At 39.9% G+C, this 26842-nt stretch overlaps 1 protein-coding gene across 4 annotated transcripts in view; it reads left to right on the forward strand.

The window, feature by feature from the left end:
* LOC141397928 (uncharacterized) overlaps positions 1-26842 on the forward strand; it is a 130846-nt gene that overhangs the window by 85928 nt on the left and 18076 nt on the right. For 2 of the 4 annotated variants that reach the window (XM_073974874.1, XM_073974875.1), the window contains exons 4-5: positions 818-994; positions 21289-21707. In XM_073974874.1, coding sequence (XP_073830975.1) covers positions 818-994; positions 21289-21707 — 596 coding nt within the window. The remainder of the gene's footprint in view (positions 1-817; positions 995-21288; positions 21708-26842) is intronic. The other 2 variants (XM_073974877.1, XM_073974878.1) reach the window with 1 other exon arrangement.

The raw sequence follows: 26842 nt of genomic DNA on the forward strand, positions 1-26842 counted from the left end.
TCGGTATTTTGAGGATTTTAGCTACATTTTGTGACCGAACTACCTGCAATTTTACACTTGCGGTTCTCAGTGGTCAAAAAACATCTCCACCAAAACTTGGAAACATAGGTCCATGTTTTGGTATAACCCCCATATAACGTCACCTCCCGATTTTCCGTATTTTGAGGATTAGCTACATCACAAAACATCTTCACCAAAAATCTTCAACATAGATCCATGTTTTGGTATCGCCCCCATATAACGGTACCTCCCGATTTTCGGTATTTTGAGGATTTTAGTTACATCTTTTCACCGAACTACGGTAAATCCCAAACTCTCTGTAAATTGACATTTGAGGTTCCCAGTGGTCACTAAACTTCAGAAACAGAATGTGTCAACATAGCTCCACACTTTTATATGGCCCTCACATAATAAAGATCTGTGGATACAAAATAATTTTTCCGTTTTACGTCAGAACACTTTATTTTGGGGGTATAAAAAGTTCGGCCCGGCCGAACTTAACGTTTTTTTTTACTTGTTATATTTGCCATTATCAATACCAATATTGTGGTATATCTACTTTATATGGTTAAAACAATCTTTCAATGTGTACAGGGACCGACCGAGTGCAGGTATCAAGTTGTGTGTCACTTTACCTTGAGAGTAAATATGACACACAGAATGTTAATAAGCCATTTCAGATCAAAGTGGGTTTGCTTTACTGCAATCGTTTTTCGTTGTTGCTGTTTTTTCTTTTTTGGTTTGGCACAGGAAAATCATGCAATTTTCATAATGTTAATATCTGTTTTGTGTGTGTTTTTGTTCTTTGTCCTTGCAGAATGCCATTCGCCTCAATGCCAGGAGGATTTAACAACAGCACCATTGGGCGTACCAGCCGTGGCCATACTGCCATTGCATACCAGTTCGCCCGAACGGCGTATAACACAAAAGGAAATTATTGCCGGTGAAGAACGACCACGCTATGTACTGCAGGCTCAGTATAAATCATCACCAGGTAGGTATAATGGCCGCCCCCCGCTCAACTAGTAGGCAGCTAGCTAGCCAGCCGCTAGCGCCAGCAGCACACGCTGCGATTTTCACACAGATTCAATTTGCTTCGTTTTATTCAATTTGCACCTTCTTGTTTCTGTTGTTGTTGTTTTTTTGTGTGTTCGTTTATATGCCACAAAAGATGTGGAATAATTTTATCATTAAAGAAAAGGCAAGAAGAGAACACAAAAGAACAAAATTTACGTTTTTCTTCATAACTCAAAATACAACAAAAACAAAAAAGAAAACGAAATTCTAAAGAAGAAAAAAAAACAGAACCTCATTTTATCCTTTCTACCGTGCCATGCATTTGTACATAAACCATGATGAATGAAAGAAGGATATTTAGTTTATCCAAAAAAAAAAAAAAAAAAAAAAAAACAGCACGAGCGCCATATTTGACAACCGTACAACCAAAAAATAAAAAGAAAAAAACGCCCAAAATGCTTTTGACCCCCCATCATATCCCCCTCCCCGTTGCGCCATTAAATCACCGTCATCGCTTTCGAGTATCATGCAATCAATGAAACAATCAATTCGATATGGAAATCGGTTATCGTTCATCGTAAGCTCTTACGTTTTGGTTTTCTTTTCACTTCTGTTGCATTTCCCTCTTTCCCTCCTCGCTCACACAAGGATGTGAGTGGATCCTTGCGTGTCTGTAAATACTTATTAGATGGTTGATATTTTTTTATAATGTTTAATGTAGACAAAAAAATTTTACGCATACAAAAAAAGAAGCAGCCAAAAAAATGTAAATGTCTCCCCTAAAGACTTGCTCGATTTAATGCATGTCTCCTTTATTTATTCATAAAATTATGTCCTTTAGCGAAATCAAGTCTTGTGGTTTTCATTTACATATTTAAAAACCTCACCAAGGCAACACTTTTATCTGCGACGTAGTAGTTCAGTTTTATTTAATTCGTGGAAAATATTTGCAAGAAATTAAATTATTAAAATACAACATTTAAAAGAAAATTTGAATTTAAGTTTGAGACTTTGGATTTTAAATAGAGGACAGCAGTGCCAATTGTTCATAGAATATTCTGTGCTTCAAGATTTCGTAGGTGAAGAGGCAACTTTCGTGGTAAGTAAAGTGGTCCTACCTACCACGAAAGTTGCCTTTTGGTTTCTTAACATATTCACCAAGGTTTTATTGAGAACCCAAAGTAGCTTTTTATCAAAGGTTAAGTGTCTGAGTTACAGCGTGGTGTATTTTTATAATGTCACCCTAAGGCCCTCTGGCTTAGACGGACCAAATAAATGATTACAATATGATTCATCAATCCCACTGCGGTCGATTCAATGCATGGGGTTTACTCGGAGAACTCTTCGACCAGGGGCCGCCACCTCAAAATTTATTTGCCGGCGTTCGTGTATATTCCGAGTTGTTTTGGTCCCCGCCAAAATAGATAAGAACCCCGGGGGGTCATGGATCATTTGCCAGATTAGCATCCACGACATGTCAACATTGGTGAGATGTTGTGGATGTAGGGAATGGCCGCACTACCGAGCTGCACTCAGATCCGCCGCCAGCAACCATCTTCGCAATACGAAGCACAGTCAAAGCCCATAGTCTCCCCAATAGCAACAAAAGCAGCACTTTATACCCCCACGTTGTTTTTCAGCGCCCCGGAAATGCATCGTTTCTACAATTCAATTGCAGCGGTCTTCCCAACAAAGTCAGCGATATTGCAAACTTTATGATTCGCGGAAATATCATTGTCGCCGCGATCCAGGAAACAAATCACCGTCGCCGATAGCTTACAACGTTGCGATGGTTTCAACGCCTTGCGGAGGGATCGTGCAAGAAGCGGAAGAGGATAATATGTTTTTTCTTATACTCCAGTCTGCCTAGTACAGACCTATCTCGCTTGAGCTTGACTCTACTGACCCATACATGGATTATATAGGAGTAGCAGTAAAGTGTGGAACTGCCGAAATAGAGGTGCTTAAAGTGTACATTGATTCCTGGGATTGAACTGAGCAAAAAAGTCCACTAGACCATAGGTCGACGGTGAAAATCGAGCCTCCCGATTTTGACTTTAAGTTTTTTATCAACGTTTTTTTTTTGACATTTTGGCGTATAACGTATAACGGCCAAATCATTGAGATTTTCGATCCAACACAAAGGTAGAAATTGTACCCAAGACAGTAATTAAGAACTCTCTAATACATCGCGAAAGCATTGGAATACTCCTTCAGGTGGTTTTGGCCTTTAGAAGGTGCAAACTTTTTGGAAAATGTCGATAAAAGGCACTGTGCTACAAAAGTGGACCAGAAAAAAATGCAACGTTCTGATGCAAAATTCTATCGTGTTGGGATCCAAAGAGAACGAGAATGCCTTTAGTTTGTTTGGGTCACTTCGTTTAATTTTTTTATAGTCTGAAAACCCCCACAAAAAAAAAACTATAACTGAATTTCTCAACATTTTCAAAAATATTTTCAATTTTTGTTTTGTTCAATATTTATTTTGAAAATTGTGAGAAATTCGGTTATAGTTTCTCTGTGGGGTTTTTCAGACTTAAAACACAATAATTCAGCCATTTGTTAACCGATTTAAAAAAAATAATAACTTGTTCGAAATATATAATTCACCCCTTTAAAAGGTAGAAGGATCAATAGAAATCCGTTGTGAAAGAAAGAAGATATGCCCGTTTAAATTTGAAAGTGTAAGAAACCCAGATTTTTACTGCTTTTACCGTTATAAAAAAAACTATTTTTTTTCTGGTGAACTTTTGTAGCACAGTGTCATTTATCGACATTTTCCGAAAAGTTTGCACCTTTTAAAGGCCAAAACCACCTGAAGGAGCATTCCAATGCTTTCGCGATGTATTAGAGAGTTTACCATTGTGTTGGTTTGGCAGTTATACGCCAAAATGTCAAAAAACGTGGATAAAAAAACTTGAAGTCAAAATCAGGAGGCTCGGTTTTCATCGTAGACCTATGGTCTAGTGGACTTTTTTGCTCAGTTCAATCCCAGGAATAAAAAAAGCGAAGGGCCCATTAAGGTTTTCAAATCGCCCCGGCCTAGTGTACATACCGTCGATGAATAGTTTTGCTCTGCGGTCATCATGAGTTTTGACTTTCGTTCTAGGCAATGACATGACGGGTACAGCGATGACCCAAAGCAAATTAATAGCTCCACAGTTTGCTCGATGAACTCAGACTATAAGAGGAGGGAGATTGCCACTGTTGGCCAGACATCAATATTGTGACACGTAGTGTTATAAATGATGTGTCCTAGCATTTCGCTTGGCTCAGACCACGTCACCACTGTGGCACCCGGTCTGATAAATGGCGTGTCTTGGCAACCCGAAATTTCCGTTGGCTTTCTATCTTCCCGATCTATCATCTTGTCCGTCAACAAACCTACCGACTTCATAATTTCTGACCGGCGGATCGGATCGGATATTGAGAGTAGAGATGTGGTTCTTGGTTTAGAAGGGACTGGCCAAATTGTCCTAGATACGTTCCAGCCGGGTATATTTTGCCAATTTTGACTGACCTTATCCAAATACCCTTGTTCTGGATGTATCGATCGTGATTTCGGTTGAATCTGACCTTTAGAAGGTCTTCTGTACGGAGAAGGCCTTTAGAATGTCTTCAGTACCGAGAAAACCTTCACAAGGTCTTTAATCCCTAGAAGAGATTTAGGAGGCCTTCTGGTCCTAGAAGACCTTTAGAAAGTTTTCAGCTCCTAGAAGGCCTTTAGGAGGTATTCAATCCCTAGAAGACTTTTAGAAGGCCTTCAGTCTCTAGAAGACATTTATAAGGTCTTTAGTCCCTGGAATACCTTTAAAAGAACTTCTGACTATAGGAGACCTGTAGATAGGAATCAGTCGTAAGAAAACGTTTAGACTGTCTTCAATTCCTAGAAGACTTTTTCTTCTGTCACTTGAAGACTTTGCAGGCCTTTCCATTTCTTTAGTCAAGCGACATCAAAGGTAATGAAATAGCGGATGATAGACGTAAATAGTCACCGGTCCAACTATGTCCCTTTCCACATTGCTTATCAGTTATGCGGCTTTTTTGATCGCAAATACTTCGGTTTTAAAGACACTACAATTTTAACTTGAATAAGAGTCGTAGGTCGAGAGAATTTCTATAGACGCCTTCTCCCGTGTCTGATTTAATCATAGAGCCGTCGGCATAGATCTCTATACCATCTAGAGGTGAACGGTTGCGAGTTCAGTCATCCATGTGCACTTTGCACTGAGAAGCCTATTGGTATTTCAGCTCGTCGTAGAATTGCAGTGCGACCATACTCGGTAACTGCGCCATAAAAATAGCTCTTTGAGCCGAACTGCCCTCGTTGCTGCCAATTCCTGTACTACGAGATCCAGTGGTTTGAGATCAAGTATCACATTTAGTGTTCTTCATTGCACCAGTGATTAATATTGATGCCGCTCTTTGGCGCTGTTCAGTTTACAAAGATGTGTGTCTTGCTCAGAGCATTCCACCACACTAGAGAGCCATATGAAAGAATTGGTCGTAAAAATCTAGTGGTCTCAGCCCCCAGCTCTTGCCAATGGAATTTTTGCAGGAATATAGTGATTAGTAGACCTCTGTTTCCACTTTCCTCTACATTTATTTTCCATGTTAAACGAAGAAGGCGTTGAAGTTAGGAGAAGTAAGTCCGTAGGACGCTGAGTCTAGCCAACAACGCTACCGTTTTGGCCTTTGTGGGCTACAGGAGCCAATCCATCCTCAATAGCTTAACTCCATTTGTAATTCGAATTGTTCCATTTGAATTTCAAATGATTCTTTTTGTAATTCAAATTATTCCATTTGTAATTGGAATTATTCCATTTGAAATTCGAATTATTCTATTTGTAATTGGAAATGGAATAATTCGAACTTCAAATAGAATAATTCGAATTACAAATAGAGTAATTCGAATTTCAAATGGAATAATTCGAATTACAAATATAATAATTGGAATTACAAACCGAATAATTCGAATTGCAAATAAAATAATTCGAATTACAAATGGAATTCTCGAATTACAAATAAAATGTAACGAATTACAAATAGAATAATCGAATTACAAATGAAATGTTACGAATTACAACTGGAATGTTTCGAATTACATGTGAAAAAGGTTTAGTTGTCTACTTTGTTCAGTGAGACTGTCTTCGACAATTGCTAGAGCGCGGGTACCCCCTGTCCATCCCCTCCCGAAATTATTGTCTTGTCGATCGTAGGCTGAATTTCATCATTCCTGGTTGTATTCGAATCAATATCCATGGGCGTTGCGAAATTGTTGTCATCATTGGGTTTTGGGATATTTGTTTTGTTGTTTAATTCGTTCAGATCCATACGTCATTGAACTAATGAAGGAATGGAAGTCGACCATGGTATAGCCCTCCAGTACCATGGCAAGGACATGACAACTAAATCTATACTGCAATGAGAAACCCAGGTTTTCAATGAGGCTCTGTTCTAACACAGGTGGTCTTGGAACACCGATAGGCACGCATCCGCTTGACACACCGGCGTTAAGGGATCTCTAATTCGTAGGAGGTCACTACGTGGATGATCACTCAACGTTCCAGAAAAGAATTTAGTAGATTGTGACTTGTGGGGCATCACAGCATACTCAAGTTTCAAGCATCAGTAATGCGTTCCTTTTTATCAGGTGGTGTTATCTAGCTGATGTATATATAGCTTTGTTCCAGAACTAAAAAGTTTTTACAGTCTTTACCACTTTTACACATTTTACCCGAAAAAGCGTTCCCGTACACAAAAAAGTTGTAAAATGTTCATTTTTCTTTAAAGTTTAAACAAAAATGGCGCTGAATGACGCTCTCTTTAAAAACTTTTTACACGACAAATTTGGGCGAGTAAAAAAATAGTAACATGGTTGCCGGCGTCTGATTGGCTGATACACCGACTTTGACATTTGTTCCAGTTTTTTGACGTATATTTATTTTTCCGTTCCCGAACGATTTCAAAAAACTTTTGTGAGAACAAGTTTTTTGCAGTTCTCTCTTTTACGAGTTTTACTATTAAAAAGTACGGGAACGAAGCTTATGTATGTACCTTATCAAGGTGTCCTTTACCTTCTTCTTCGTTGTTTCGGAGTGGTTTTTCCAATAATGGGATACTAATACAATGCCTAAGCCCCACAATTTTATAATTCTTTCTCAATATGATATGCACTTGCTTTGATATTTCACAATTAATAAAAAAGGATAATGTATTTTCCTTTAACAAATCAGTCTCTCTTTTCAACCCACTACTCGTTTTGGTTAAAAATCACTTTGTGGAGAGACACACAAAGCCGATCAAAAGAACAATGATACGCTCATATGTATAAAATGGGTTAATATTTCTTCAAGTAGATTATTGATTATTGTGTAGTGTGGTGGTGACACTTAAAGTTCACATCTTTTAAGTTGAAATAGTGTTTGTCACAAATGATTTGCCGGCGCCTCCTTCCTTTTTTTGTGCCATCACCGCCACGAGTCGTCGGTTTTGTTTGCTTCTGTCGTATGCGGTTGCACTAGTTATTGGTACAAAATGTTTCTACTTTTTGTCTTGAAAATTCAAACACATGACATGACATCTGAAAAATAAGTACAGCAGGAACAGTAGTAGCTTTTGGTGGTTGAAGTGAGTAAGAAAAGAAAAAATGCAACGGCGTCATAGTCATCAAACCGCCGCCCACATGCAAATACATACGTCGTTGTTTTTTTGTTGAGCTAAGCAGTTTTTGCAGTTTTTTTGTGAAATCAATTCTGATGATTTTTTTTCTGCTATTGCTACGTTTTTTTTCTTCATCACACGCCATGTTTTGCATAACAAGCAATGAGTAAATCTTTAAATATCCTCAATATACGACTGTACTTGGGTGTGGTTGGGAGGTACTGACAGTGAGATTTTAACATTAATTGAAATTATTTCAAAGTCGTTGGAAAAAACACTTCCCAAGCAATATCGTTAAGAAATTTTACTAAAATTATAAAGAACTTGTGAATCATGTTATTGAATCGAAGTATCCAGTCTTAAAGTTTCATTTTATGGTGGTGTTGTATAGTTCAAGAACGAAATAGTTCAATTAAAAGATTCATTGAAAAGAGCCTATAAACTAGATCAGTCGAAATAGTTCATTACAATTCACTGAGCGTGGGTAAGGCCGTTTAGGCCCTGGGCGCCCCAAATGGAAAATATTACTTAATATTAAGTGCAGTTTTCAAACAGCGAAACCCTTACTTAAATTGTGTACAAAGTTATTAGTACAGTAAATATGATTGTTTTAATTGCATTTCTGTGACGTTTTGCTCCACCGCTATTTTCAGAGCTACGGAAATGATTTTCTAACTGCTCTTTGATACAAATACATACATATATAGCCAGAAATGCAAAATAAAAAATTCGCACCATATCCTCGCATGTTCTGTCATTTGCAGAATATTGGGTACGACGTAACTGATACTTAATCATAAAGTACTGCTTAAAGAATCATAGCCGGAAAGAAAATACACAAAATAAGAAAAATGAAAAAAAAATTGAAACGCAAAAAAGCAAATGAAGAACGCAGCAAAAAAGAAAATGGGCTTAATCATTCACTGACATGCATGCTAACACCCCAATTTCCAAAGTACTTCTTCGATGCGCCATATACACACACCGAGAATGCAGAATACCATGAAGATATTTACAGTGGACAGAAAAGTGTGTTGAAAAGGTTATGCAGTACAAAAATTATAGGACAATTATACTAACGATTCAAGATCGGAATTCATTGCTTCGAACTTCTTGCGGTATCCACACCATTAGATAATGAAACTAATAGCAGTGTGTAGAGAACAGGCTCTTTCTTTAAAAATACACCATTACAGGATAGGTAGAAAATATACTTAATATACATACGAGTACAATATAGGCATTTTTTAAAAAAGTTCTTGGGTCTCTAAGCTGCTTAGAAGATATGAAACAATTGGTCTGTTCCAGTACTGCAAGAATCTACTGATTTTTACTATTTATTTCGATAACATAAAGGAAAAATGTTAAAAAAATAGCAGGTTCTTGCAGGTTCTGGAACAGCATTTACTATTACGAAAAAGGAAATTAAGTAAGCTTCCGAAAATTAAAAAAGCGCAGGTTCTAGCAGGTTCTGGAACAGCATTTACTATTACGAAAAAGGAAATTAAGTAAGCTTCCGAAAATTAAAAAAGCGCTTAAAAATAGAGGTGTGAGGCAATTTTTTTGTGTTTTAACTTTTTTAATATTTTGTGTTTTTTAACATTGGAACCACAATGCGTATGATTAGTATTAATTAGACAGATGATAGTAACAATCATACGCACCGCGACTCCAATCTTAAGCAATATAAAAAATTAAAAAAACAAAAAGTTAACACACTATAAATTGCATAACACCTCTACTTTTAAGCGAGTTTATTTTCTTTTTTCAATTTTCGCAAGCTTATATTGTTTAGTATCTGCTAAGCAGCCTAGAGCCCAAGACAGAATAGTTTTTGTTTTTTAATTCTTTTTTTTAAGCCGTACTTGTTTCAGAGATTCATTTCAAAGCTATATTGCAGTTATGAATATTCTTCTGCTGCGTGGCGCTAACATTTGCATACCACACTGGTGCCGAATAATTTATCACAGACCGGTCCATTGCTTTGTAAGGAGACAAGAAGGTTTCATTGCCAGCACCACAAGTGCTGCCGTTTCGTGACTGGAGGATATTATTTCTACTTCTTATCTTGTCATAAATAGTTGTGACTTACGCATACGACTTAAACATGCTATCGAACTTTACACTCAATATCTTGAGGTAGTCAGTGGTCGAAATCGAGACATCGGGAACCTCATTTCAGCCTTCCAGGTGACAGTTTAACGGATAATAGTTTCATATTCCTCAGATTGAAGAACTGCACCTAGTCAGCTTGTAGATTACATTACGATCTCTATGCCCTCTTGAGGGTGTGAACAGAAATGAACAGATAAAACAGCTTGTACCGCCGTTGTGCAATGGTTTACATACCCGCCTTGCACGCTAAATGCCCGGCATCGATTCCCAGACCAGCAGAAATCAAATTTTCAACTGTGGCAAAATACCTCTCAGCGTAATGTTGACGACATTTTCGGAGTATTTCAGGAAACTTCTCCATAAGTGGTGTCTTAAGACACGCCGTACGGACACGGCGATAAATAGTAGGTCCCATATCGTTGAGAATCGAGATGCACTCATTGATATGAGAGAAGTTCCCTTCTGGGATGTTAGTGTAACAGTTATGTAGAGATTAAACAGTTACGGAAATATTACCCCTCTTTCAATCTACTCTCTATATCTTCGAACACCTTGACAAGGTTGACGGCATCGAAGGCCTTCGATAGGTCAAGAGCCACAAAGACTGTGCGGTCACATGCCTTGTGCTGACTCAGTCCTCAACTGATACGTGTGGATATGGCGTGTAATATTGTTGTGGTCTTTCCATTTTCCGGAATCTTCAGCATGGATTGGGCAATTGGGAAACAGTTTCTCATCATTGGGAGGAGTTGTGCCTCTTGAATCTTCGCACGACAGGAAAGAAATCGGCCTGCACGATTTTCCTCTGCCAACTTTCCAGGCTTCTGGTGCAATATGGGTGATAACGATAAGGTGAGGACATTTGGCAAATACTCAACTCCCGGTTTATCCAGTTGCTTAATCATTACCATTGAGAGTCAGTGTGGGTCCAATGCCTTGGATGATTTCCAATGCCTTGGATGATTACATCGCAACAGTACTCCTCTTCGCTCTATCACTCCCCTGGTTAAAATAACACGCACACTTCTTCGGATCTATCACTGTGACGCCGTTGAAAGTAACAACAGTTCTATCATCCTTCGTTCCCGGATTCGAGACTGATTTAACCTTTGCCCACAACTTACATAATCCTGTACCAATGTTGCATTGCTTCGGGCGGTCTAGTAGTATTTTTCCGCTTATGTTCGCCTACTAACCTGTTGACTTCAAGAGTAAGTTCCCTAACTCTTAGGTCTTCATGGTTGCAAGTCCCATCGCCTCTTCTGGGAAATTTGGTCTGATTTCAGATATACGAACAACTGATATTAGGGAGCGGTGTCAGTTATGTTAATGTCCCAGAAAATTCCCTCCGCTAACCGAGGATCTGAGATAATGGGCAGCTCTGAAGCGGTGATTGGTAAATTCTATGAACTCTTGCCAATCCGTGGTTCAGAAAAATACAGTAGTCAGAGGTTATGAAGTCGAGTGGTGTGTTCTGCAGAGACAATGGTTGGAAGATGATCTGACCCAGGACATGTCACAGGTTGTCAGGACACATCGTTCATCAAACCGGGTGCCACAATGGTGATGTTTAGCGAGCTGTGTTTTAATCTCATCTTATCTTCGTAATAGCGAACTATCGATTTGATCGATCAGCGCTGTACCCCTCTGGTCATTGCCTAGGACTAAATGTCAAAGCTCATGGTGAGCATTGAAGTCGCCTAGCACAAACGGTTATTGCACTTCTATAGCGAACTAATGTCGTGCCTATAACACAAGGCACAGCTAGTCATTGGCGGTATGTACACGTTAGGCAACTTTACTTCGGCAGTTGCATACTTTACATTACATGTCAAGTGAGATATGTCTGTACTGGACAGACTGGCAGGTTTATTCAATGTACTAGTTGCTAGAGTCAAGCTCATGCGGGTTAAGTATGTACAGAACAGACTGGTATATAAGGAATACAAGTACTCCTACTCCATTTGTTGTACGATCTTTTCGCAAATCATTGTAACCATCGCAACGTTGCAAGCTACAGGGTACGATGAGCTTTGTTTCCTGGATCGCGGTGAACATGATGTTCCTCCGATCAGCAATCAGCAAAGCAGATGTCCTATCGCAATAGTCCAGGAGGCGATTAATACCAGAACAGCCTCGGAAGTGCGCCCATTCCATACAGCCATTATATCTCAGCGATATTCCGTTGCAGATCTGGCAAACGGAACAGATATATGGCTATCTATAGTGGCACGGACCAAAAAAGGCTCGAAGCAACCGAAATTAATCCCAAATTGTCTGGTTCTCAAACGAATTTCGTCTAAACATACTTGGTCGAATCAAAGGGTACAAACATGTTGATTTTTTGGGACACCCTAATGTGCATATATCGACTTTGAATGTAACTACAACTTATCTATAAAGGGGCAATTCAATTAAGTTGCAAGTTCGCAGATCTTTAAAATATTATTGTTGTGTGGATATTGGTCCACGTTTTCATATAGTCTCCTTAGAATGGTTCCTCCCGATTTTCGGTTATTTGAAGGTTGCGGATAAACCACAAATTTGTCGTTGTAGGTACACGTCTTCATATAGACCCCATAGAACGGTACTTTCAGATGTTGGGTATATTAAAGGTTTCAGCGTCATTATCAAACAGAAATGGATGAAATTTGGTATTTAGTCTTCGATGGGCGATACAAAACATTCCAGAAGGCAATTAAAAGTATAGGTCCACGTTTTTATATAGCCCCTATAGTGTAGGTATCTCCCGATTTTCGGTATTTTGAAGGTTGTGACCTCAATGCCCCACTGAAATGACTGCAATTTGAGGGTATACATTTTAACCAGAAATTTGTCGGTATAGGCCCACGTCTTCATATAGCCCCCCATTGAACGGTACCTTCCGATTTTCAGTATTTTGAAGGTTTTAGCGAAATGGATGAAATTTAATATTTAGTCTTCGATGGAGAAGTATAAAAAATTCCAGATTAGAGTTATCCGTATAGGTTCATGTTTTCATATAGTGCCCACAGAAGAGTAGCTCCGGATTTTTGGTATTTTGAAGGCTGTGACCTCAATTTACAACAGAAATGTTGGAAAACTTGAATGTTGTCTTTGTTGGGCGTATACTGTTTTTCATCTGAAATTTGTCGGTATAGGCCCACGTTTTCATATAGCTCTCATCGAAGAGTACTTTCCGGTTTTCGGTATTTTGAAGGTTATGGCCATATTATTATACCGAAATGCCTGAAATTGTGTAGTTACTTATCTTTGAGGTTACAAAATGTCCCCCCGGAAATTTCTTAGAATAGATCCATGGCCCATAGAACGGTGCCTACCGATTTTCGCTATTTTGTAAATATTAGCCATATTATCTTACCGAAACGGCTGAAACTTGGTATTTTGTCGAATTCGAGGCTACAAAACTTTCTTCCAAAAAATTTCCGGACCACAATTTTTTTATTATTTTTTTTATACCCACAGCCTTTAGGCTAGAAAGGGTATATACACTTTCATACGGGCAAAATGTGCCTCATCGAAATAATGGCTTTAGACCCCAAGTACGTTTGGACGAAATGTGTTTCATACAATTTGAAGTTGATTTAGCAATGTCCGTCCGTCTGGCTGGTGCGCACGATAACTCTCGAACGGATGAACCGATTTGCGCTTTCGTAATATTTTGTCCAAACTTAGTTTAAGTTCGAAGATGAGCTATATCGGTCCACTCCTTGCGGTACCTCCCCCACAAAAGTTCAAAAATGTTCGGAAATTTTGTGGGCATGATAACTCTTGAAGGTGAATAACCGATTTGGTACCTCCCACACAAAATTTCTGATAAGTTCAGTTTAGGACCTGCTCTCGAATCGCTTTGATTTTTGTTGCAACAACTTGTATGCATTTCCCCCCAAACGACGGTACAAGTATTATCAGGGGCAAGTCCATACTTCCTGAGAAAATGGCCGGAAAGGTGCAAAACGCCCCTATGACACCTTGTGTAGTGGTTGGAGCGTAAGATAACTCTCGAACGGATCTGTCGATTCGGTCCAAAATTTGGCCTTGGTAATATTTTACCAAAACATAAATTAAATTGGAAGATAGGCTATATCGGTCCACTCCTTCAGTTACCTCCCCACAAAAGTTCAAAAATCCTCGGAAAAATTGTGCGCACGATAACTATTGAAGGGAGTGACCGATGTAATCCATAGTTTGCACATCCTAATGTATCTACCAGATATAGATCACGTTCGAATATGGACTATATTTGTCTATTCCTTCTGGTACCTCTCACACAAAAGTTCACTTTAAGACCTGCTCGCGAATCACTTCGATTTTTGTCGAAGCGATTTACATTCGCTACCTCCATTACGACGGTAAAAGTTTTTTCAGGGGCAAGTCCGTATTTCTTGGGAAAACAGCCAGAAAGGTGTAAAAAACCCCTATGTCACCATATGTGGCGGTCGGAGAGCACGATAACTCTCGAACTGTTCAACCGATTTGGTCCAACATTTGGTCTTCGTGATATTATATCCAAACTTAGTTTGATGGGCAATACCGGTCCACAACTTTCGGTACATCTCTCCAATATTTAAAAAATAACACTAAAATGCTAGGGCGATATCACTTGAATGGGGCAACCAATTTGGTCCAAACTTTGGATCTTCCACATTTTTGTCGGCAAGTTCAAATGTCCAAAAAGGGCCACAAAATTCTGAAGAGACCTTAAATACATTTGATCTGTCCGTAGGTGAAAGCTTAACTTCACATTGGCTGAGGGTATATATCTGTCGGCGAAGCCGACTGACACTTTTTTAGTTGTTTCTAAAAGCTATGGCTTTAGTTTCGTATCCTAATGACCTCATAAAATATTTTTCCATTCAATGATCACCCGTGGGATTGATTATATTTTGAATATATTGAGTAGTAGAATTTTGCACAATTTCGATTTAGGTTGCCTTAAATGAGAAATAATAGACTTGACCTGCCGTTTATAACGGCTTGTTAAGATTTCCTATCATCGAGATATGTATGTACTTCTGTATTCCTTTTGGTCTATTATTGATTATTGCATATCACTTTTTGGCTTTGAGCCACTGTTCATTCATGTTTGAGTAGATAAATGCATTTAATGACAATTCTTGCATTGCATTGCGGTACCTGCTGGTTTTATGCGATAAATTAATGTCATTCGTTATAAACACATAGTATTTAATGTGAACACACACATACAACAATCAAACATACATACGAACATATATCATAGTATTGTTTATATTCTTGATATAAGTGAACTGAACGTACTTAGTAATTACAATTGAAATGCAGAACGAACGAACAAACGAATGAACTTTGCTTGCGGACCACAACTTTTGTATGTTTTTTTTTTCTTATTTTGAATATTCCACCAATTCCATTTAAAAACAATATGCAGTTGTGGAAATGTATTGTAGATTGGATTATGGGTGGATACACGTGTCATATGTATGTATGTATATACTCTACTCTTCTTACTTGAAGGAGCTACTACATAGCTGGTTGGGGATTATTACAAAATAGACTAATGGTGGTATACTGAGTTTTTCCTTTTTTTTTGCAATGTCATGCGGTAGGTGAAGGTTGGACAAACAATAAATTTGTTTGCAAATTTGCTGGGAAAATAAAATGAAATATTAATCATTAAAATTAAAAAATAAAATGTTAGGTTTTGTTCAAAAACGATGACCATGCAAACGTTTTAAGAAAGACATGTTTAGAAAAAGAGGTTATGTTTTATAAAAGAAATTATTTATTAAAAACGAGGAAGAACAAATTTCCGAATTGAGCTATTGTACCGTGTGGCAACACTCAATATTTAATTACAGCAATCTCGGTCCGAAAATGTAAAAAAAAACTCGAATACATAAAGTTGGGAGTACCATTCTATGGGGGCTGCATAAACACATGGGGACCTATACCGACAAAGTTCAGGTGGAAAGTTTTGTACCCCGACTAACACGAATATTGTGGCCACAACCTTCAAAATACCGATAATCAGAAGGTAACGTTCTATGGAGGCTACATGAAGGCGTGAACCTATAGCAACAAATTTCAGGTGAAAATTTTTAACAAAGACTAAATACCAAATTTCAGCCATTACCGTGCGAAATTGATGCCAAAACCTTTCAAACAACGGAAATCGTGGACCTATACCTAAAAATTTCAGGTGAAAGCTTAAGTACCCCCAAACTAAGACTAAATACCAATATTCAGCCATTTTGCTGGGTAATTGAGGAAACAACCTTCAAAATACCGACAATCGGGTGGTACCGCTCTATGGAGGCTATATGAAGATGTAGGTCTATGTCGACAAATTTTAGGTGGAAACTTTTGTACCCCCAACGATGAATAAATACCGAATTCCAGCCATTTCGATGGGATATTGCGGCCACAACCTTAAAAATACAGAAAATCGGAAGGTACCGTTCTATGGGGGCTACATGAAGGCGTGGATATATACCAAATAATTTCAAGTGGAAAGTTGTATACCCGAAAAGAACACTAAATACCAAAATTCAGCCATTTCGGCGGAATATTGAGGCCACAATCTTCAAAATACAGAAAATGGGAAGGTACCGTTTTATGGAGGCTGTATGAAGACGTGGGCCTTTACCGACTAATTTCAAGTGGAAACTTTTGTACCCCCAACGAAGATTAAATACCAAATTCCAGCTTTTTCTGTGGGATATTGAGGACACAACCTTCAAAATACCGAAAATCGGACGGTACCCCTCTATGGGTACGAGGACCTATACCGAAAATGTTATGCGTACCCCCAACGAAACTAAATACCAAATTTCAGACATTTCTGTGTGATAATGAGGATAAAACCTACAAAATATCGAAAATCCGGAGGTTTTTTGGAGTCTAATGAAGACGTAGACATATATCTACTGCCATACAGGAAAGGTGACGCACTGTATTATAGCTGCCATGACGTAAAGCATGCGTTTGGTTGCGGATATGTAGTTAGTCGGAGACTAAAACTTCACTCCAGTGAATGAAAGACTTGCTGCAATTCGAATAAAAGCAAAATTCTTCAACATCAGCTTTATTTGCGCTCATGCTTCCACTGAAGACATGGACGAAAAGACCAAAGATATATTTTACTAGCGCTTAGAAGAAACTTATGACCGTTGCCCTGCCCATGACATTAAAATTATACTAGGCGATTTTAATGCCAAAATTGGAAAGGAAAATATCTTTGGCCCAACAGTCGGGAAATTCAGTATCCACAGTGAAACATCTGACAATGGTATGAGGCTGATAGACTTTTCAGCTGCAAAAAACATGGTAGTTAGCAGTACCAGATTTAATCATCTCGATATTCATCAGGGCACCTGGCTGTCTCCAAATTGATCATGTTGTGATAGATGGAAGACATTCATCGAGCGTGTTGCATGTACGATCGTTCCGAGGCGCAAACATTGATTCGGACCACTACCATGTTGCAGCAAAGGTACGCACCCGCTTAAACGTATCAAACAAATTACGAACAGACACAACATGAAAGTTAGACATCGGTAAGCTGTAATCACAACAGATAGCCACAGCATATTCCACTCAACTTGCCCAATTGCTTAATCAAAGCACTCCTCATCACGATAATATATCTGCGCAATGGCAAAGCATTGCCCACTCCATGCAAACAGCCGCAAAATCCATACTTGGATACCAAAGACCTCCACCAAGGAATCCATGGTATGATCAGGAGTGTCGTGCTGCCACCGAAGAGAAAAATGCGGCATATAGGGCTACTTTACAATCCGTAGCAACGCGTAGCGCGCGAGAGAGCTACATGGAGAAAAGGAGAGAGGAGAAACGTCTTTTCCGCAGGAAAAAGAGAGAGATGGAAAAGCGCGAGTGTGAAAAAATCGAGATGTACAGGAGCCAGAATGAAGTCCGAAAATTCTGCCAAAGAGTGAAGCATCAAACTGATGGCTTTGGTACAGGCACATCCTCCTGTAGATACCAGCAAGGTAATTTGGTAACTGATACAGATAGTGTACTCAGGATATGGAAAGAACATTTTTCAAATCTGTTGGTATACAATAGCAGCGAAGACGACGAAAATACCACAGTCCCAATCCAGAAGATTGTATTGAATGTATACCGCCCAGCCAAGATGAGGTAAAGACAGCAATAAATCGGCTGAAGAATAATAAGGCAGTAGGAGCCGATGGCTTACCAGCCGAGCTGTTCAAAACCGGAGACGACACGCTGATAAGGTGTATTCATCAGCTGGTTAGCACCATCTGGCAGGAAGAACGAGTACCCGACGATTGGAACCTGAGTATCCTGTGCCCCGTCCACAAGAAGGGAGATAAGACTGTATGCTCAGGCATATTGTGCGAACGACTAAAGCCTATGGTCAACGAGATAATTGGACCATACCAATGCGGCTTTAGACCTGGCAAGTCCACCATTGACCAGAGATTTACCCTGCGGCAAATCCTGGAGAAGACTCAAGAAATGCAGATCGACACCTACCACCTTTTTGTCGATTATAAAGCAGCCTTCGACAGTCCGCTGCGTTCAAAGGTATTCCAAGCCATGTCTGAATTTGTAAAATGACTTTAACTGACACGAGGTCCTCAATTAAAATAGGAAAGAACCTCTCCGAAGAGTTTGGTACCAAAAGAGGTTTCAGCCAAGGAGACATCCTTTTGTGTGATCTCTTCAACATCCTGCTGGAAAAGGTTATACGAGAGGCAAACGTCAAAAGAAGTGGCACAATCTACACCAATAGTCACATGTTACTTGCTTATGCTGATGATATAGACATCATGGGCCGATCAGTAAAAGAAGTAACTAATACCTTTATGAAGGTCGAAGGAGAATCTGCTAAAGTGGTTCTGGCGGTAAACGGTGAGAAGACCAAGTTGATGGTGTCGACGCGCAATGCGTCCATTGAGCTCGGACCGACTGTGGAAGTTGGATCCTATAATATTGAGGTAGTAAAAGACTTCGTCTACCTCGGCACCTCCGTAAACACAACAAACGACATCAGTTGTGAAATAAAAAGAAGAATTGTATTGGCCAACAGATGCTACTTTGGTTTAAGTAAGCACTTTAAAAACAAAGCCACATCTCGTCAAACAAAAATAACGCTCTACAAAACACTGATACTACCCGTGCTGATGTATGGCTCCGAAGCCTGGGTACTTGCGAAGCAAACATGGCAGTGCTTGGTGTGTTTGAGAGAAAAATTCTTCGATAGATCTACGGACCAATCTGCGTTGACGGTGAATATCGACGTCGCATGAACCACGAGCTGTATCTGCTATACAACGGCATCAATATTGTTAAACGTATCGAGATGCAGCGATTGCGTTGGCTAGGCCATATCATAAAAATGAGCGATGATGAACCCGCTAAAAATTGGTATAAATACGGACCGCTTGGCGTTGCACGCAGAATTGGCAGGCCAAGGAATAGATGGCGCAAACAAGTTGATGGTGAGATGAAATAGCGCGGTATTCCAGAGTGCGAAACAACAAATAGAGAGAAATGGATATCTTTTCTTAGTTCGGCTTATGGAACAAATGTTCTGTAAGGGCCAGCTAAGTATGTAAGTAAGTAGACATATACCTACAAATTTCCAGTCGAAAGTTGTTTACCTCCAAGTAAATTTCACCAAATTTCTGTCATTTCCATGGGATATTAAGGCCACAGCTTATATAAAGAAGTGGACCTATAACGACAAATTTCAGGTGAAAGGTTTTTATACCCCCAACGAAGACTAAATACCAAATTTCAGACATTTCGGTGTGATAAGGAGGCTCAAACCTTCAAAATACTGAAAATCGGGAGGTACCGTTCTATGGGGGCTATATCAAAACGTGGATCGACATAGCCCCTTTTCAATAGCAAACATCCTAGGGGTAATAGAAACTTCTGTACCAAATTATAAAGCTCTATCTTCAAAATTGCGAGCTGTATCTTGAGTTCAACAGACGGACAGACAGTCGGACAAGGGTATATCGATATATAAGGTCTCCTACCAATATCTTACAGGCGCGGAATGGCAAATTTAATTATACCCTCCATATTATGGTGGGATATATGTAATTGAAAATTAACTGGCGCCCAATGTGTCTTGACAGACATTTTTTTGATGTCGAAATCTCTCCACTTCTCATGTCCTATTCCCGCCTAATGGCTAAGAGACAGTGAGTTCTCTGAGTTTTGGACTATAGAGTAGCATTTACGAGGATATGAGGATATAAAATGTAATTGAAAATTATTTGGCGCCCAACGTGTCTTGACACACATTTTATTGAAGTAGAAATATCTCCCGCCTAAATGGTAAGAGACTGCAATTGAAAATTAATTGGCGCCCAGCGTGTCTTGACACACATTTTTTTAGAAGTTGAAATCTCTCCACTTCTCATGTCATATTCCCGCCTAATGGGTAAAAGACAGTGAGTTCGCTGAGTTTTGGATTATAGAGTAGCATTTACGAGGATATGAAGGATATGTGTCTTCACACGACTTTTTCTTATTCTTCTTCCCGCTTGATTAATAAGAGATAGTGCTCTCAGAATAGGATTTATGCAGACCCTCTGACACCAAAAAATCTTATACTTACTTCCACATGCTTTAAAAATATTGTTTGCTGCCCCCTTCCCAACTGTAACGAAATGCCCACAAATTAGCCCCAATCTACAACTAAGTTTAACACAGCAAATATTCAGCCAAAAATCTCCAACCCCAATTGGATAAATTATGTCGATAGGATAAACAATCAGACTCCCTCTTTCAAAAACAAACTCTCACCCCACAGCACATTCAATCACACATTGAAGCCAAAATATTGGATATGGCTTCATCGTCATAGTTGTCATACGTTTTAAAGCTCATAATCTCATTTGGCCGACCCCCTCCTCTTCTAAACAATCGGCATTTTCCAATTAATTCCCATGTAATTACAACAACAACTCATTTGACATCAATGCAATGTGTATTTATGCATGTTAAATTACCCTGTGTAGAAGAGGGTAGTAAAATTTTCTTTTCAAATTGGTAACTGTTTAGCTTCTAATGTATGCGTAACAGAGTTTTTTTTTTGAAAAATGTATATTAAAAACCTCCTTGCCTCATTACTGTATATCACCCCGCTGTCCACCCTCTCAGCAGCTTACATGCAATATAATGTCCAGCTAATTTCGTTGTATTTCCATTCTTTGTGTTGTGTGTTGTGTTGGAACCTCTACATTTGTACGTCTCTGACCATATAAACGAATCCTGATGGGCGTTTTTCATCACCACCACCAACCACACGACCATATCTCTCACATGACTCGAATCAACCAACCAACCATCGTTGCATTGCATTTTGGCGTTTGCATGACGCCAATGTCTCTGTATGGTGACGTTTGTTCAATATTGCCACCATTTGTAAAAACCCAACAAAAACAAAAAAAACTACCACCTAACCAAACATTTTTGTATGTGCAAATATGGCGCCATCTATAGTCAAGAAAAATAGCAATAATAAAGATAGAAAGGATGCAAATACTACCAATAAATTTATAACTGTACAAAAAACCAATCAAAGATATGTCGTTGAAACAATAACTATGACTACTACCACTGCAGTGACCGAGAGGCGTATTGTACGCGAAGCCAGCGAAGATCTTGCCATACCAACGTCAGCAACAGCAGCAGGCCTAGATGATGACGACGATGAGGATCTGGTGCCACCAGCACTGCCAGCCAAACCGGCAACAATGCAAAGTGGTGGTGGCATTAGTGGCAGCGGCATTAGTAACGACAACAATACGGACAATAATGAGAAACCGCCACCAATACCACCCAAGGAATCATCACCGACAACACAGATCAGTGGTATTTTAAAGGGTGGAAAACTGTGGAAACAGGATTCTATATCACAGGTAAGTTGAAAACTATGAATATATAATTAAATTTGTAAATAAAAATTTTACGAAATATTTATTATTTGAAACTGGCGCCCAATGTGGGGCTCATTTAAAGATTAATAATCAAGAACCAATAGAAGTCGTTACTTCTAATATTGAGCAGGAATATAACTAGCTTTGGTTAGTTCAATTCTGTAATGTAATAAGGGAGCACCACGTTGGGCGCCACTTTAAACTCATTACTCACATTGAGTACTGTACTAAAATAGGGAGTACAAGAATCACCTGAAAACAAAAAACAGTTACAACTAAATGCGCATCGTATTCAACAGCCAATTATATTTGGAAAGATTAACCCATTAACCCAATGAAGAGTTTTGAATTTACCAGCCAAAATATGAAAAACAAAAAGACGAAAAACACATTCACAGAACGTTTTTAATAATTGTCTTCATTCAGTAGACCACCCGATTTCATCACCACTGAAATTCAGTGGTAGTGACTACCCAGCAAACCAATCGTAACGAAATCGGAACAAAATTCGGACGCCACGATCCGAAATCGCAACGATATCTTAACGAAAGTTATATGAAGTGATTGACATAATTTCGGAACGAAATGTTGGTCCAAAATCGGATCGATTTCGGACCGAAATCTGAAGAAACTCCTTGGGAAATTCGGAAGGGAAATTTATTTCCGACATTCGCCCGAAATCGGAACGAAATCGATACGAAATCTGAACTATTTCCCCTCCAAAAAATCGTTTGAAAATCGGAACGAAATCTTAACGATCTTGCTTCCGAAATTGTTCAGACATGTCGGACATCCGACATTTGGTTTGCTGGGTAAAGAGTTCTACGTCGCATCAGATATCTCTCTTGCACAATTTATAATGTATGATGTTGCAAATGTCATCGGGAACGCTAAATCATGCAAAACATTGAGCCCTGAGGGAATATCCATGTTAATGCTGAAACAGCTGGATGGGCCGGGAGTGGAGTATTTCACTAAAGTTCTCACCCTGTTGTTGGCGTTTTTTATTGTTGGACTGCAGAATTTTACATCTTTGTGTTTATTTCAGCTTGAGTCCATATTTTGTTGTAATTCAATTGTTTGAATAACAACAAAATATTTTAAAGTGGATATGAAATTGATTAGTTGCGGGCGAAGGGTAGGGAATACTATAGTTTCAGTTGTCACCAAACAACTTCATCAGTTCCCTTTTTCGCCGACTCTGTATCGATAAACAGGTCAATAAAGCCATCTAGCAAATTAAATAAAATGAGAAATTTGCTGTATGGCCCTAAAGCTGTTTACCCTACAATTTGAGTTGAACTAAAGAATTTCATATCCACCACTGTTTTTATGTCGTCTTTGCTTCGCAAAGAATACGAACATAGGAATGTTGCTGCAATAAGCGGGGGTAAAAACAACAAGAAAGTTGTTTTTGCATTATGCATTGGTCAACAAGGCCGTGCTGATGCCTATTATTGTTGTTGGCGTTTTTTATTGTTGGACTGCAGAATTTTACATATTTGTGCTTAGCCACCATCATCGTTCCCGAAGTCTGGAAAATGAGAAGGGTGGTCCAGTTACTAAAACCAAGCACAGGAAGAATGCCAGCAAAGGTGCAAAGCTGCACGTCATTTCCACACATATTTGTCGAGGAGTCAACCAGAGAAAGCCGTGTGATAGAACAGTGATAGTGACGTTTGACTTATCAAAAGTTCTTGATACTGACAAGCACTCCACGCTATTTGAGGACATTTGGTAGAAAACCCTCCGGCCAAACTTAAAACGATGGATAATCAATTATATGAGAAATATGCAAATTTCCGTCACTAAATCTACGGCGGCTACTCTGTTCACCACATGGAAGGCGCAGGTGAGAAGAGAGTTTAATGTCATGGTCGATTGTAGCAGAATTCCAACCACAAACTTCCCCAAAATTCTAGGGGTCACATTCGACAGCATGCTTTCTTCGTCCGCGCATGGCGCAGCTATTTGTGACAAGCTGTAGTAACAAGGTCCTCAAGTCCCTAGCCGGCAGCACTTGCTATGCAGAAAAAGAAACCTTGTTGATCACATATAACGCGATAGGCCGGTCTGTGGTAAGCTATGCTGCGCCAGTTTGATGAAAAAATATTCAAACTGGTCAGAATGCAGCCCTAAAAACCACAACGGATGCCTCCTCATGACTCCATTGGACCATCTACATGAGGAGACAAAGATTCTTCCAGTGCAGCAACACAATCACATTCTTTCGTTGCAGTTCCTGCTCGGGTGTGACTGTGAGAGCCATCCAAATGACCATATGGAGGATATGCCTCGCCCATTCAGGCAGGTCAAGGAAAATCTTCATGATCTAGAAGAAGAGGTCCAGCGTTATAAGATAGAAACTCTATCCAGCAAAAATACTCATTACAAAATCCCCTACTAACCCATTATTTTAACAAGGCATGTCGCCCCAAATAAGTACTTATTTTGTGACTACTTATAGAAGTAGTTATATAAGTAGTCACGACTACTTGTTTAACTACTTCTATAAGTAGTCACAAAATAACTACATATTTCGCGCGACACGCCCTTGTTAAATAATGGGTTAGTAGGGGGTTTTGTAATGAGTATTTTAGCTGGGTAGATCAACAAGCATATCATACGGACACAGTTGCAGATCCCATAAGCAACAATCGTTTGACTGGGTTCCTCGGAGCACATCCCCCATCTATCGCAGCTGAGAAGCGTAAGCTGCCACGACAGAATAGAGTACAATCCCCGGTTCTATGCACCGGATTGACTCGGAGGAATCTTCGCCGTCACCTCAACAATTATGTGTTTGTGTTCGTGTATTTTGTTCACCATGGGAGCGGCAATTTATCCCGGAAAGCCTGCTCCGAGATCTTCTGGTCCGTGCCGGAATAGAAATGAACCCCGGGCCAGTATGGATCTGTGCCGTTTGCCAGATCCGTATCCACCACATGTCAACAATGGTGAGATGTAATGGATGTATGGAATGGGTGCATTTTCGTGGGAGCTCTGGCCTTAGTAGCACCTGGAATTACAGCGACAGGTATGTTGCTGCTTGCTGCGTCAGCGCATCACCCAGTGCGTCTTCTACGTCGTCGTCTGACTCTTCGTCGTCGGAATACGAGACACACCGGAGGCTCCCCAACAACAACAACAGATGCAGCATCTAACACCACATGCTGTTGTTCAACGGCCCGGAAATGCATCATTCCTGCAATTCAATTGCAACGGTCTCCGCAATAAAGTCAGTGAAATTGTGGACTTTATGAGTCGGAAAAACATCATGGTTACAACGTTTTGCGGAAGGATCACACAAGAAGCGGAGGAGGAGGACTTGCCATCCTTATACACTAGTCTGTCCATCACAGACCTATCTCGCTTGAGCTTGGCTCTAGTGACCTATAAATGGAGTGTATGGGGGTAGCAGTAAAGTGTGGTACTGCCGAGGTAGAGCTGCTTAATGTGTACATACCGCCGATGAATAGCTGTGCCCGGCGTTATATGCCCAATATTAGTTTGCTTTTAGAGGGCGATAACCGTCTGGTGTTAGGGGACTTCAATGCTCATCATGAGCTTTGGCATTCCGTCCTAGGTAATGACCAGAGGGGTACAGCGCTGGCAGAGCAAATCGATAGCTCCTCGTTTTGCGCGGCGAACTGCCTCAGCTCGCCAGATATCACCATTGTGGCACCAGGTCTGATAAATGACGTATCCTGGCAATCCGTCATTTCCCTTAGTTCGGACCACCTCCCTATCATCGTCTACGTACATTCCTGAACCATGGGAAAGCTGATTGGCAAGGTTTCAGAGAATTTACCAATCACCGCTTTAGAAAATTGCGCACCCCCTCAGATCTTCGGGTAGCTGAGAGAACTTTCATCACTAAAGCAGCCGCTCCCTACGAAGCAGTGCAGCCGTCTAAACTCCTACATGACAAGGATCGACGACACTGTGCAAAACATCTTGCCCAGCATTCAGCACAGGCCCGCACAAGACACTGCACCTTTTGCAACTTCCCCGCCAAACCTACCCAACTTACTCCAGCCGATCTGTGGTTACATCCCATCGAAGCAGACACATTCCTGGAACTGGAGATTGGCATATAAAAAACACTGTTAACAACAACAGAACCTTTTTGTACGAAATAGAAGAAAGCTGACATCACCATTGTGGCTGATATATGCTGTCTTTCGGCAACCCGTCATTTCCTTTGGCTGATACCCCCCTCTCTCTATCAGTATCTCTATTAACAGAACACCCAAATGCATATCCTCTGACCGACATACTTTTCTGAACCATGGAAATGCAGATAAAGATTCATAGAATTTGCTAATCACCGTTTAACAGAGCTGCCCATTCTTTCATAACCTAGGTTAGCTGAGAGAATTTTTCGGGACATCATTACATCTTCAGCGAACCCTGAAGACCCATGAGTTAGGTAACTTACTCTTAAAATCAACAGGCTCGTAGTCGGACACAAGCGGAAAAGTGACTAGGCCACCTGAAGCATTGCGACATTGGTACTGGATTAAGTAAATTGTTGACAACGGTTAAATGACTCTCGATTCTGGGAATGAACGGTTGTTACTTTTAGCGGCGTGACAATGACAAATCCGAAGAATTGTTGTTTTTATCGGCCGTTTATAGATCAGCACTCCTAGAGTGACATGGGTTTTACCTGAATGAAAGCCCTCTCAGTCGAGCAGATGCCACTACAGTTTATTGTGAGCGATGTTACAGATGTCACCGAAAACGTGAAATCCTCCAAAGCGTTGGACCCACATGGAATCTAAATGGTAATGAACCGGGAGTTGAGTAATTTGCAATAGATAGAACGGCTGTTGCTTTCAACGGCGTGACAATGAGAGGTGGGCGCTTTATTTCACCCGGCAGGTTGTGAAGCACCTCCAGAGAGATAGGTCGAAGGGGAGTGTGCTACGATGTATAAGAAAGAACCCTCCCAGCCCAGGAGGTTCCACCCAAATTTACGATGTTGCAGATGTCATCTGAAACGCGAAATAATCCAAAGCGTTGGGCTCACGCGGAATCTCAATAGTAATGCTTAGACAACATAATGAACCCGGGATTGTGTTTTTGACAAGTGTCCTCAATTTATCGTTAGC

Source organism: Musca autumnalis, unplaced genomic scaffold, assembly GCF_047663935.1.
Source record: "Musca autumnalis isolate F117 unplaced genomic scaffold, ASM4766393v1 scaffold_3, whole genome shotgun sequence".
In the NCBI taxonomy this organism is placed as follows: Eukaryota; Metazoa; Arthropoda; class Insecta; order Diptera; family Muscidae; genus Musca; species Musca autumnalis.